This window comes from Cherax quadricarinatus, chromosome 99, assembly GCF_038502225.1.
Source record: "Cherax quadricarinatus isolate ZL_2023a chromosome 99, ASM3850222v1, whole genome shotgun sequence".
Lineage (NCBI taxonomy): Eukaryota > Metazoa > Arthropoda > Malacostraca > Decapoda > Parastacidae > Cherax > Cherax quadricarinatus.
This window is the reverse complement of record NC_091390.1, coordinates 275,231-290,597: the sequence shown is the minus strand read 5'-3', so window position 1 is coordinate 290,597 and position 15,367 is coordinate 275,231. Positions and strand designations below refer to the sequence as shown.

Below are 15,367 nucleotides of genomic sequence, written 5' to 3'. Positions count from 1 at the left end.
AGCCAGTGTCTAGAAGGGACCCTGTGTGGAGTGTATCAGCTAGTTGGCTGTAGTGTGGGTAGTGATGTGTAGTGGTTGCAGGGGTCGAGTCATAGCTCCTGGACCCACCTGATCGTTACTAGGGCCACTCTCTCCCTGCTCCATGAGATTTATCATACCTCTTCTTAAAGCTATGGATCCTGTGTTTCCTCTCACAGACTGAACATGTAAGCACATAAGAAGTAAGGAGCACTGCAGAAGGCCTACTGGACCATGCTAGTCAGGTCCAAGTCACCTACTGGCCCATGCTAATCAGGTCCAAGTCACCTACTGGCCCATGCTAGCCAGGTCCAAGTCACCTACTGGCCCAAGTCACATCCACTTAAGGAAGGAGCACTACATCAGACCTACTGGCCCAAGTTAGCCACTGGATAAGTGGTACAAGGAGACACACACAACACTACCGTTCCTCGCAGAGATTTATTTCTCGTCTTGTGTTGTATAAGAGAGATTTTGAGTATTGTGTTGCTTCTGGGATGAGACACAAGCAACACTACCTTCCCTCACAGACTTACTTATCTCTCATTTTGTGTTCCTTGAGAGATACATTAAGTGTTGTGTTCCTGCTGGCAGTGGGCAGTGTGTTGCTGCTGCTACTGCTGCACTGCTTCCAGCAGGCAGCAGCAGTGACAGGTACAGCTACAGTGAACACCAGCAGAAGACGTCAGAGAGCTAGGAAGGTGGGTCCTTGATGTCACTGTCTTGTAAGATGTCACTGTCTTGTAAGATGTCACAAAGCCAGGAAGGTGGGTCATTGACGTCACTGTCTTGTAAGATGTCTTCGAGAGCGATGATGCAGCTGTCACTGCAACACTCTAGCAGGCACTGTGCCAGCTGTCACTGCAACACTCTAGCAGGCACTGTGCCAGCTACTCCTGCTGTTGGCACTAAATTTACCTGCTGTCTGTCGGGACACTATTGTCTGCTCCACATTGTTCCTTCGACCCATTTATACACTTCAAGAATAGTCACTGGCCAGGAACATTAGGAAGAGCACTGCAGGAGGCCTACTGGTCCATGCTAGGCAGGTTCAACTTACAGATAATACTACAGTAGGTCTTCTGAACCATGCTAGGCAGGATCAACTTACAGATAATACTGCAGTAGGTCTACTGGTCCGTGCTAGGCAGGTTCAACTTACAGATAATACTACAGGAGGCCTAATGGTCCATGCTAGGCAGGTTCAGCTTACACACAACACTACACTAGGTCTACTGGACCATGCTAGGTAAGCTCAGCTCACACACAACACTACAGTACGTCTACTGGATCATGCTAGGTAGGTCCAACTCTCATACAACACTACAGTAGGTCGACTGGACCATGCTAGGTAGGTTAAACTCACACATAACACTACAGTAGGTCTACTGGACCATGCTAGGTAGGTTCAACTTACAACACGGGGGTCGTCCCACAGTTACTAAAAACAACAGACATAGCCCCACTCCACAAAGGGGGCAGTAAAGCAACAGCAAAGAACTACAGACCAATAGCACTAACATCCCATATCATAAAAATCTTTGAAAGGGTCCTAAGAAGCAAGATCACCACCCATCTAGAAACACATCAGTTACACAACCCAGGGCAACATGGGTTTAGAACAGGTCGCTCCTGTCTGTCTCAACTATTGGATCACTACGACAAGGTCCTAAATGCACTAGAAGACAAAAAGAATGCAGATGTAATATATACAGACTTTGCAAAAGCCTTCGACAAGTGTGACCATGGCGTAATAGCGCACAAAATGCGTGCTAAAGGAATAACAGGAAAAGTTGGTACATGGATCTATAATTTCCTCACTAACAGAACACAGAGAGTAGTCGTCAACAGAGTAAAGTCCGAGGCAGCTACGGTGAAAAGCTCTGTTCCACAAGGCACAGTACTCGCTCCCAGTGTTCCACAAGGCACAGTACTCGCTCCCAGTGTTCCACAAGGCCCAGTACTCGCTCCCAGTGTTCCACAAGGCACAGTACTCGCTCCCAGTGTTCCACAAGGCACAGTACTTGCTCCCAGTGTCCTACAAGGCACAGTACTCGCTCCCAGTGTTCCACAAGGCACAGTACTTGCTCCCAGTGTTCTACAAGGCACAGTACTCGCTCCCAGTGTTCCACAAGGCACAGTACTCGCTCCCAGTGTTCCACAAGGCACAGTACTGGCTCCCAGTGTTCCACAAAGCACAGTACTCGCTCCCAGTGTTCCACAAGGCACAGTACTCGCTCCCAGTGTTCCACAAGGCACAGTACTCGCTCCCAGTGTTCCACAAGACACAGTACTCGCTCCCAGTGTTCCACAAGGCACAGTACTCGCTCCCAGTGTTCCACAAGGCACAGTACTCGCTCCCAGTGTTCAACAAGGCACAGTACTTGCTCCCAGTCTTCCACAAGGCAGAGTACTTGCTCCCAGTGTTTCACAAGGCAGAGTACTCGCTCCCAGTGTTCCACAAGGCACAGTACTCGCTCCCAGTGTTCCAAAAGGCACAGTACTCGCTCCCAGTGTTCCACAAGGCACAGTACTCGCTCCCAGTGTTCCACAAGGCACAGTACTCGCTCCCAGTGTTCCACAAGGCATAGTACTCGCTCCCAGTGTTCCACAAGGCACAATACTGGCTCCCAGTGTTCCACAAGGCACAGTACTTGCTCCCAGTGTTCCACAAGGCACAGTACTCGCTCCCAGTGTTCCACAAGGCACAGTACTTGCTCCCAGTGTTCCACAAGGCACAGTACTCGCTCCCAGTGTTCCACAAGGCACAGTACTCGCTCCCAGTGTTCCCCAAGGCACAGTACTGGCTCCCAGTGTTCCACAAGGCACAGTACTCGCTCCCAGTGTTCCACAAGGCAAAGTACTCGCTCCCAGTGTTCCACAAGGCACAGTACTCGCTCCCAGTGTTTCACAAGGCACAGTACTCGCTCCCAGTGTTCCACAAGGCACAGTACTTGTTCCCAGTGTTCTACAAAGCACAGTACTCGCTCCCAGTGTTCCACAAGGCACAGTACTCACTCCCAGTGTTCCACAAGGCACAGTACTGGCTCCCAGTGTTCCACAAGGCACAGTACTCACTCCCAGTGTTCCACAAGGCACAGTACTGGCTCCCAGTGTTCCACAAGGCACAGTACTTACTCCCAGTGTTCCACAAGGCACAGTACTCGCTCCCAGTGTTCCACAAGGCACAGTACTCGCTCCCAGTGTTCTACAAGGTACAGTACTCGCTCCCAGTGTTCCACAAGGCACAGTACTCGCTCCCAGTGTTCCACAAGGCACAGTACTCGCTCCCAGTGTTCCACAAGGCACAGTACTCGCTCCCAGTGTTCCACAAGGCACAGTACTCGCTACCAGTGTTCCACAAGCACAGTACTTGCTCCCAGTGTTCCACAAGGCACAGTACTCGCTCCCAGTGTTCCACAAGGCACAGTACTCGCTCCCAGTGTTCCACAAGGCACAGTACTCGCTACCAGTGTTCCACAAGCACAGTACTCGCTCCCAGTGTTCCACAAGGCACAGTACTCGCTCCCAGTGTTCCACAAGGCACAGTACTCGCTACCAGTGTTCCACAAGGCACAGTACTGGCTCCCAGTGTTCCACAAGGCACAGTACTCGCTCCCAGTGTTCCACAAGGCACAGTACTCGCTCCCAGTGTTCCACAAGGCACAGTACTCGCTCCCATCTTGTTCCTCATCCTCATATCCGACATAGACAAGGATGTCAGCCACAGCACCGTGTCTTCCTTTGCAGATGACACCCGAATCTGCATGACAGTGTCTTCCATTGCAGACACTGCAAGGCTCCAGGCGGACATCAACCAAATCTTTCAGTGGGCTGCAGAAAACAATATGAAGTTCAACGATGAGAAATTTCAATTACTCAGATATGGTAAACACGAGGAAATTAAATCTTCATCAGAGTACAAAACAAATTCTGGCCACAAAATAGAGCGAAACACCAACGTCAAAGACCTGGGAGTGATCATGTCAGAGGATCTCACCTTCAAGGACCATAACATTGTATCAATCGCATCTTCTAGAAAAATGACAGGATGGATAATGAGAACCTTCAAAACTAGGGAGGCCAAGCCCATGATGACACTCTTCAGGTCACTTGTTCTATCTAGGCTGGAATATTGGTGCACACTAACAGCACCTTTCAAGGCAGGTGAAATTGCTGACCTAGAAAATGTACAGAGAACCTTCACGGTGCGCATAACGGAGATGAAACACCTCAATTACTGGGAGCGCTTGAGGTTCCTAAACCTGTATTCCCTGGAACGCAGGAGGGAGAGATACATAATTATATATACCTGAAAAATCTTAGAGGGACTAGTACCGAACTTGCACACGAAAATCACTCACTACGAAAGCAAAAGACTTGGCAGACGATGCAACATCCCCCCAATGAAAAGCAGGGGTGTCACTAGCACGTTAAGAGACCATACAATAAGTGTCAGGGGCCCGAGACTGTTCAACTGCCTCCCAGCATACATAAAGGGGATTACCAACAGACCCCTGGCAGTCTTCAAGCTGGCACTGGACAAGCACCTAAAGTCGGTTCCTGACCATCCAGGCTGTGGCTCGTACGTTGGATTGCATGCAGCCAGTAGTAACAGCCTGGTTGATCAGGCTCTGATCCACCAGGAGGCCTGGTCACAGACTGGACCACGGGGGCGTTGACCCCTGGAACTCTCTCCAGGTAAACAGTAGGTCTACTGGACCATGCTAGGCAAGCTCAACTCAGAACATCACAGTAGGTCTACTGGACCATGCTAGGTAGGTTCAACTCGCACTTGTGTACTTATCTAACTATTTTTAAAGCTACACAAAATTCTTGCTTCAATAACACTACCTGGTAGTTTCTTCCACTCATCTACAACTCTACTGCCACATCAGTTCTTTCCTATATTCTTTCTAAACTTAAAGTTTACCAACTTGAATCATCGCTGAGTCCTGTCTTGGTGATATTTCAAACACATTACAGTATTTATATCCCTTTTACATATTCTTGTCTTCCATTTGTACACTTCAGTCGCATTCTATCCTCCCTTTTCTGTATGTTTTCCAGCACATCTAAGAGATAAGAGAGATAATAATTTGTTGGATTTTTATCCCTGGAGGGTTAGCCACCCAGGATAACCCAAGAAAGTCAGCGCATCATCGAGGACTATCTGTCTTATATCCATTGTGGTCCTTCAATCTTATCCCCCAGGATACCACCCACACCAGTTGACTAACACCCAAGTACCTACTTGCTTGCTGGGTGAATGGGGACAACAGGTGTAAGGAAAGACGCTCAATGTTTTCATCCTTGCCAGGGATCGAACCTGGACACTAAACAAGGCCTTACCAATGATATTAAAAGTTAAAATATAACCTTAGGACTCCTGTTATTTGTAATTCTTAATGTCACATTACACACGTTACTATGTATGATAATTTACATAACTGAAATTGCGTACCTGTACCAGAATAAACTTAACAAATATGGACCTAACACTGACCCCTGTGGAACACCACTAGTGACAGGTCCCCACTCTGATTTCTATTTATGTTAAGTCTCCATTAAGTGGGACTTGTAAATTAGTGAGAGGGGTTAGATTTGAGTGGGATTTGTACATGAGTGAGAGGGGCTGGATTTGAGTGGGACTTGCACATGAGTGAGAGGGGGTATCAAAGCTTATTCCTTGGGTAACACTGGTAATGGGTTGGATCAATATTATTAGCAGGTTTGAGAAAGACCTGCCTAGTATGGGCCAGTAGGCCTCTTGCAGTGCTCCACCTTATGTCCTACAAGGGCAACAACTTATCTCTCATTCTGTGTCAGTCTTTCAAGTCTTAATATCTTATCAGACTTCTCAGTGGAAGTCTTAAAAGTCTTCCTTAAGACTTGATAAGAGCTAAGGTTTATAAAGATTTACTGCCTATATGTAGAATTATTCTGGAATGTTGTTAGGCAAGAATGATTATTACTATTATTATTATTATTTTTATTAATCATTATTATTGCCATTATTTTTATTATTAATCATTATAATTGTTATTATATAATTATCACAATGATTATTATAATTATCATTACTATTATTTTTATGATTATCATTTTTTATTATTTTTTTTTTTTTATTATCACACCGGCCGATTCCCACCAAGGCAGGGTGGCCCGAAAAAGAAAAACTTTCACCATCATTCACTCCATCACTGTCTTGCCAGAAGGGTGCTTTACACTACAGTTTTTAAACTGCAACATTAACACCCCTCCTTCAGAGTGCAGACACTGTACTTCCCATCTCCAGGACTCAAGTCCGGCCTGCCGGTTTCCCTGAATCCCTTCATAAATGTTACTTTGCTCACACTCCAACAGCACGTCAAGTATTAAAAACCATTTGTCTCCATTCACTCCTATCAAACACGCTCACGCATGCCTGCTGGAAGTCCAAGCCCCTCGCACACAAAACCTCCTTTACCCCCTCCCTCCAACCCTTCCTAGGCCGACCCCTACCCCGCCTTCCTTCCACTACAGACTGATACACTCTTGAAGTTATTCTGTTTCGCTCCATTCTCTCTACATGTCCGAACCACCTCAACAACCCTTCCTCAGCCCTCTGGACAACAGTTTTGGTAATCCCGCACCTCCTCCTAACTTCCAAACTACGAATTCTCTGCATTATATTCACACCACACATTGCCCTCAGACATGACATCTCCACTGCCTCCAGCCTTCTCCTCGCTGCAACATTCATCACCCATGCTTCACACCCATATAAGAGCGTTGGTAAAACTATACTCTCATACATTCCCCTCTTTGCTTCCAAGGACAAAGTTCTCTGTCTCCACAGACTCCTAAGTGCACCACTCACTCTTTTTCCCTCATCAATTCTATGATTCACCTCATCTTTCATAGACCCATCCGCTGACACGTCCACTCCCAAATATCTGAATACGTTCACCTCCTCCATACTCTCTCCCTCCAATCTGATATTCAATCTTTCATCACCTAATCTTTTTGTTATCCTCATAACCTTACTCTTTCCTGTATTCACCTTTAATTTTCTTCTTTTGCACACCCTACCAAATTCATCCACCAATCTCTGCAGCTTCTCTTCAGAATCTCCCAAGAGCACAGTGTCATCAGCAAAGAGCAGCTGTGACAACTCCCACCCTGTGTGTGATTCTTTATCTTTTAACTCCACGCCTCTTGCCAAGACCCTCGCATTTACTTCTCTTACAACCCCATCTATAAATATATTAAACAACCACGGTGACATCACACATCCTTGTCTAAGGCCTACTTTTACTGGGAAAAAATTTCCCTCTTTTCTACATATTCTAACTTGAGCCTCACTATCCTCGTAAAAACTCTTCACTGCTTTCAGTAACCTACCTCCTACACCATACACTTGCAACATCTGCCACATTGCCCCCCTATCCACCCTGTCATAATTATCATTATTATCATTTTTGTGATTATCATATTATCATAATGATTATATCATTATATTGTCATTATCATTATTATTATTGTCATTGTGATTGTTACTGTCATTATTATTGTCATCATCATAATAATTATCATTATATTCACAAGGATTTGCTAAACCCACACTGCACCAGCTAGAGAGGGTAAGAGGCCTTGATCTAAGGAAGGAGGGCGTAAATCCAATTCCCTGGATCAGGATCCCTTCCACCAGTGATTAAATTATAGATCAACTTAAATCCATCAGTGTGACTTGGGATTATATCTGATATAATTTATAATAAGCTTGCCAGTTATGGGCCACAATATGGGGCCGTAACTCAAAGTTAGGAACCTACCTATTCTTGGTAGATAGGTTCTGCACAAGCGTGTTTGACCTGGCTTGTGTGATTCTGGCTTGCTGTGTTAAGTTGAAGAGATTAGTAAGCCAGGTTAACCCAAGATTATTAACATGTGGGTTAATAACCTAGGATTAACACTGGAGGGCTAATAACCCAGGTTCATTCAAGATAATTAACCTTCGAAGAATAACCAGTGGCTTACTAGTGCTGGTATCCCCTACCAGTGGCTTACTAGTGCTGGTATCACCTACCACTGGCTTACTAGTGCTGGTATCACCTACCACTGGCTTGTATCACCTACCACTGGCTTACTAGTGCTGGTATCACCTACCACTGGCTTGTATCACCTACCACTGGCTTACAAGTGCTGGTATCACCTACCACTGGCTTACTAGTGCTGGTATCACCTACCACTGGCTTACTAATGCTGGTATCACCTACCACTGGCTTACTAGTGCTGGCATCACCTACCACTGGCTTACTAGTGCTGGTATCACCTACCAGTGGCTTATTAGTGCTTGTATCACCTACCAGTGGTTTACTAGTGTTGGTATCACCTACCAGTGGCTTACTAGTGCTTTTATCACCTACCACTGGCTTACTAGTGCTGGTATCACCTACCAGTGGCTTACTAGTGCTTGTATCACCTACCAGTGGCTTACTAGTGCTGGTATCACCTACCACTGGCTTACTAGTGCTGGCATCACCTACCAGTGGCTTACTAGTGCTTGTATCACCTACCAGTGGCTTACTAGTGTGGTCCTTGACTTATTTCCATTGGAATTCTGTGCTGTCCTTGGTAGAGTGATGACGCTGTCCTTGGTAGAGTGATTACGTCTCACTTTAACCTTGTCTGGCGCATCAATGACAATTTTATTCCTGTTATTTTTTTTGTTAAATATCCTTATCATGCAGCCTATACTCATCCCGTGGGCGGTAGTCACCACATACTCATCCTGTGGGCGGTAGTCAAAGGATTACAGAGGTACATCTTCCCCAGGACATTCATCCTCCCTAGGACATTTGTCCTCATCAGTCCTCTGAAGAGCAAAAAAGGCACAATATCATGACTGGAACAATACACAAATAACCCTCTCATGGGAGACAGAATCTTACGACAATGTTTTGGTCTGACCTGGACCATTAACTAGACACACAGAATGATTGGGTTTGAGGAGGACCTTCCTAGCATTGGTCAGTAGACCTACTGAAGTGATCCTATTATTAAAAATTAATACAGCCTCGTTTACCGATGACTCTGACTTACAACCAGCTCTCTGAGCAGTATGCATACCTAAATAATGTATATTAAAGCTGATTTTCTCTATTCTCTTCATTACAGTATACACTACACTACTGTATAACATTTAAAAATATACTAAAATGTTATAAAAGGTACAAAGGTGACATTAAAACAATATCAAAGATGGTTGACACAAACCCATTACCAATACAGTGTGCTCCTCACTTAACAACCAATTCACTTATCAACCTACTCTTAGGAATGGAACCTCGTTGTTAAGTGAGGAGAAGCTGTATAATAAAATGGTTGACGGCAGTGAAGGGACTTGAGCTAGAGTTCGTCACGTCCATGCTGGCTGGAGATTCGTCTGTAAAAACTTGCATTTGTGGTCACAGTGGTGCCTGTGCTAACCTTCCTATGGTGTAGAAATATACCTAGTTGGATGAATCTTATTGTGGCTAGCTGGTCTAGTGGCTAACGCGACGGGCTGGAGTTTTGAGACTCTCTGACCTCGGGTTCAATCCCGGCCGGGGTATGGTTTGGTTAGAATGGTTGGGTGAGTAGAACCAGCCTACCATGGGTCAGTAGAGCTACTGAAGGGACTTTATATTCTTATACAGTGTTATAATTCAAATTCAAATTCAAAGTTTATTCTCTATAAAGATTACAATGTTGAATTTACAGAATTTGGTTGTTGTGTGGTTTACATGTAGTTAAATAATGATTACAGAGTGTACCACTAGAACGCTTAGCATGGCTAGGCATTTCGGGCAGATTTAGTTTAATTCTTTATTTTAAAATATTACAAATTATGAAGTAAGTTGGTATTATGGCTAAGTGACTAAATACTAGTTTGTGAGTTTAGCAATGTGAATGCTTTTGTTTTGGCACAGTACATAGTTTCAGTATTGGAGTATCATAGGATTCATTATTTTAAGATTGAGATTAATATTTCTGTTTATGGTCAAATGGGTGAGTGAGTGTAAGTGTGAACCACCAGGTGGTATTCGTGTAGTTAGTTGATGGGGTTTATCAGGGAGATAAGATGTTTTCTAATGGTAGTTTTGAAGGTGATGAATGTGTCTGCAATTCTAGAGTTCTCAGGTAGGGTGTTCCAGATTTTAGGGCCTTTGACATACAGTGAATTTTTGTAAAGGTTTAGTCGGACACGGGGAATGTCGTAGAGATGTTTGTGTCTGGTGTTATGCCTGTGGGTTCTGTCGCAACTATCAAGAAAGCGTTTTAGGTCAAGGTTGATATTGGAGTTTAAGGTCCTGTAGATGTAGATTGCACAGTAGTGTGGATGTACTGAACTGGGAGTAAGTTTAGATCTTTGAAGAGTGGGGGGGTGTGCTGCCAGGGATGGGATTTAGTGATTATTCTTACTATAGCTTTTTGTTGGGTTATTATTGGCTTTAGGTGTGTTGCTGCAGTTGATCCCCAAGCACAAATAGCATAGGTGAGGTATGGATAAATAAGTGAGTGGTATAGTGTGAGAAGGGCATTTTGCGGCACGTAGTATCGTATCTTGGAGAGGATCCCAACCATTTTGGATACTTTTTTGGTTATGTGTTGGATATGGGTGCTGAAATTCAGGTTGTTGTCTAGGTATAGGCCTAGGAATTTGCCCTCATTATGTCTGGTAATTAGAGTGTTGTCGATCTTAATGTTAATTTGTGCATTAGGTGCATTAGGTGATTAGGTCCAGCCTAGCATAATCTGCCAGTAATGCACAGTACATTACTGGCTCTATTTTATAGCTGATAATATTTTATTACATGTAAATTACATTACCTGTATACTGCAGGAAAGATATAAAATTATTATTATTATTATTTATTTGCATAGAGACGAGCTTGCATATAGCTTTATTGATAGTGCAATCAGCTCACGCACACTGAGGTCCAGGGTTTGATCCCTGGTATGGGTGGAAACATTAGGGTGTGTTTCCCTAAGATACTTGCTGTCCATGTTCACCTAGCAGTAAATAGGTACCTGATTGTTAGTGGACTGGTGTGGGTTGCATTCTGGGAACAAAATTGGCCTAATTTGTGGGAAATACTCTGCATATGGCACATTCTATATAGTAGTATGTCACTGATATCATCTATGGTCTGTATACCTTGTACATGTACTTATAGACATATTATTATCATTGTTATTATTATTATTATTGTTGCAGGAAAGTTCGCCTCCACGCCGCCACGCATCCACCACAAGCTGCAGCTCAACCACAACAACAAGCAGCAGCAGCAGTAGTACCAGTGTCTTAAGTGAAAATAATGGTCTCGTGGGTTTAAGAAATATAGGGAACACAGTGAGTATTTCTATAGAACTTTTATTACTTTCGTAATTTGAGAGTCGAATATAAATCTTGCCTGGTGGAAACAATTGCTTGTTAAGCATGACTCATGAAATCATAATATCATGAATGCAGATGGAATGGGCGAGGATGTGAATACCATTTTTTGTCTGCCAAACATCTTGTGAGTGAGTCAATGTGTACCAGGATCCCACCCACACCAATCCACTAACACCCAGGTCCCTACTTACTGTTAGGTGAACAGTGACAGCAGTTGTAAGGTGACCAATACCCATGCACCTACTTACTGCTAGCTGAGCAGTGACAGCAGGTGTAAGGTAACTAACACGCAGGTACCTACTTACTGCTAAGTGAACAGTGACAGCAGGTGTAAGGTGACCAACACCCAGGTACCTACTTACTACTGGTGAACAGTGACATCAGGTGTCTTAAGGAAACACGTCCTAATGTTTCAAGCCGTACCGAGGATTGAACCCCAGACCTCAGTGTGTAAGCTGAATGCGCTACCAGTGGAGGGTAGTGATATGAGGGTTCCATGTTAACATAGTGTTTTATCTCGGAGTTATCATTTTAACTCTGGGTACAAATATTTGCTACACTCCCACCCAGCTTAACTGACTCACTCTTGAGTTATGCTGGAAAAAGTTTACCAACTCGGTTATCATTCGTTGTGGTAAACTTTAGATACTGACCAAGTTTACTTAATTGTAATGTGAGATAAGATTAAATCTGTTTGGATTTTTAACCCGAGGAAGGTGAGCCAGCCAGGATAGCCTGGGGTAGGGAGTGCTAGCCAGCCAGGATAACCCAGGGTAGGGAGTGTTAGCCAGCCAGGATAACCAGGGTAGGGAGGATTAGCCAGCCAAGATAACCCAGGGTAGGGAGTGTTAGCCAGCCAGGATAACCCCGGGTAGGGAGTGTTAGTCAGCCAGGATAACCCAGGGTAGGGAGTGTTAGCCAGCCAGGATAACCCAGGGTAGGGAGTGTTAGCCAGCCAGGATAACCCAGGGTAGGGAGTGTTAGCCAGCCAGGATAACCCAGAGAAGGGAGTGTTAGCCAGCCAGGATAACCCAGGGTAGGGAGTGCTAGCCAGCCAGGATAACCCAGGGTAGGGAGTGTTAGCCAGCCAGGATAACCAGGGTAGGGAGGATTAGCCAGCCAAGATAACCCAGGGTAGGGAGTGTTAGCCAGCCAGGATAACCCAGAGAAGGGAGTGTTAGCCAGCCAGGATAACCCAGGGTAGGGAGTGCTAGCCAGCCAGGATAACCCAGGGTAGGGAGTGTTAGCCAGCCAGGATAACCAGGGTAGGAAGTGTTAGCCAGCCAGGATAACCAGGGTAGGGAGGATTAGCCAGCCAAGATAACCCAGGGTAGGGAGTGTTAGCCAGCCAGGATAACCCAGGGTAGGGAGTGTTAGCCAGCCAGGATAACCCAGGGTAGGGAGTGTTAGCCAGCCAGGATAACCCAGGGTAGGGAGTGTTAGCCATCCAGGATAACCCAGGGTAGGGAGTGTTAGCCATCCAGGATAACCCAAGAAAATCAGTGGGTCATCCAGGACTGTCTGTCTGACTTCCACTGATTGTATTAAAACTTGCAATGCAATTATATTAACATAAAACTTGCCAGAGTATTATTATAATCCTGGGAAAGCTCTTATTACCAAAAACAACTGGTGGGAGCTCCATTGCTGGTGCTAGGGAGGATAGGAATAAGACAGGGAAACATGCACCAACAGGGAATACAGTCACAGAAACCCAAGGCAAACGGAAACCAAGCCTGTGCACATACTATGCACTTGGTATCTGCAGACATGGGAAATCTGGAAAAACAGACAGGACGTGCAACTAAGATCACCCTAGAAAATGCCATGCCCATATGACAACAGGAAAATGCAAACTCCCTTCCTGTAAGCTTTTTCACCCTGAACTGTGTACATCTTCAGTACAGGAAAGACTGTGCTATAACTTAAATTGCCAGGCACACCATCTAAAGGGGACAAAAAGATACAAAACATCCAGGCCATGGGAAAACCTGGGTAGCCACAGCCACTCAAAAGGGAGAGGTTTTTTAGTGCCAGGAAGGAAAAAAAACTGGCAGGAAATGTCAGAAATCGTACACCAAATCCATTCATTCCTGGAGTGGAACCACAGTCAATGGCCTCTACTCCAAACCAACAGATACAGATACTAATGCCGGAAAAAAAATCCCCCCTCAGTACCAACAATACCATCAGTCCAATGACATTCTTCTTTGCAAATATACAGGGTCTAAAGCCAGCAACAAACAACAAAATACCTTTCATCCGTGGACTGCTTGCAGAGGCAAAGGCAATGTTCGCGGCTTTCACTGAGACCCACATAAAGGATCACTTGGACAACGAAATATGGATCCCAGGTTACAACCTATACAGATGTGACAGAGTGAACAGGCAAAAAGGGGGGGGGGGTTGGCCTGTACATTGCAGAGTCACTTGTTTGCACAGAACTGCTTAATGCCTCAAATGATGTAGTGGAAGTTTTAGCAGTAAAGGTCGAGAACCAAAACCTAGTCATTGTGGTAGTCTACAAGCCTCCGGATGCAACATCCCAGCAATTCCAGGAACAGCTGTTAAAAATTGACCACTGTCTGGAAAATTTTCCAGCTCCTGCACCCAACATCTTGCTCCTGGGGGATTTCAACTTAAGGCACCTAAAATGGAGGAATATAGCAAATAATATTGTTGCAGTAATAACACCAGGAGGCAGCTCTGATGAAAACTCACACTCACACGAACTTTTAAATCTCTGCACAAAATTCAATTTAAACCAGCAAATAATAGAGCCTACTAGACTGGAGAATACACTAGACCTCATCTTCACTAACAATGATGATCTGATAAGAAATGTCACCATATCAAAAACAATATACTCAGATCACAACATAATTGAGGTTCAGACATGTATGCATGGAGCCCCAGACCGACATAATGAGACTAGTCACGAGGGAGCATTCACCAAATTCAACTTCAATAACAAAAACATAAAGTGGGACCAAGTAAACCAAGTCCTAACCGATGTAAGCTGGGAAGATATACTAAGCAACACAGACCCCAACTTATGCCTAGAACAGATTAACTTGGTGGCACTCGATGTATGCACAAGGCTTATTCCTCTAAGAAAAAGGAGGAGTAGATGTAAAACAGAAAGAGACAGGCGCTCTCTTTACAGGCGACGGAAAAGAATAACAGAGCGGCTAAAAGAGGTCAATATATCTGAAATGCGCAGGGAGACACTGGTCAGAGAAATAGCAAGCATCGAACTTAAGCTAAAGGAATCTTATAGGAGTCAGGAATCGCGGGAAGAACTAAAAGCCATAAATGAAATTGAAAGAAACCTAAAGTATTTCTTCTCCTATGCCAAATCAAAATCGAGAACAACGTCCAGTATTGGGCCCCTACTTAAACAAGATGGGTCCTACACAGATGACAGCAAGGAAATGAGTGAGCTACTCAAGTCCCAATATGACTCAGTTTTTAGCAAGCCGCTAACCAGACTGAGAGTCGAAGATCAAAATGAATTTTTTATGAGAGAGCCACAAAATTTGGTTAACACAAGCCTATCCGATGTTATCCTGATGCCAGATGACTTCGAACAGGCGATAAATGACATGCCCATGCACTCTGCCCCAGGGCCAGACTCATGAAACTCTGTGTTCATCAAGAACTGCAAGAAGCCCCTATCACGAGCCTTTTCCATCCTATGGAGAGGGAGCATGGACACGGGGGCTGTCCCACAGTTACTAAAAACAACAGACATAGCCCCACTCCACAAAGGGGGCAGTAAAGCAACAGCAAAGAACTACAGACCGATAGCACTAACATCCCATGTCATAAAAATCTTTGAAAGGGTCCTAAGAAGCAAGATCACCAACCATCTAGAAACCCATCAGTTACACAACCCAGGGCAACATGGGTTTAGAACAGGTT

General features: G+C 44.7%; 1 protein-coding gene across 1 annotated transcript in view; it reads left to right on the top strand.

Moving 5' to 3' along the window:
• LOC128704745 (ubiquitin carboxyl-terminal hydrolase 2) overlaps positions 1–15,367 on the top strand; it is a 52,338-nt gene that overhangs the window by 20,704 nt on the left and 16,267 nt on the right. The window contains exon 2 of the mRNA XM_070079520.1: positions 11,264–11,398. Within this exon, the coding sequence (XP_069935621.1) occupies positions 11,264–11,398 (135 nt within the window). The remainder of the gene's footprint in view (positions 1–11,263; positions 11,399–15,367) is intronic.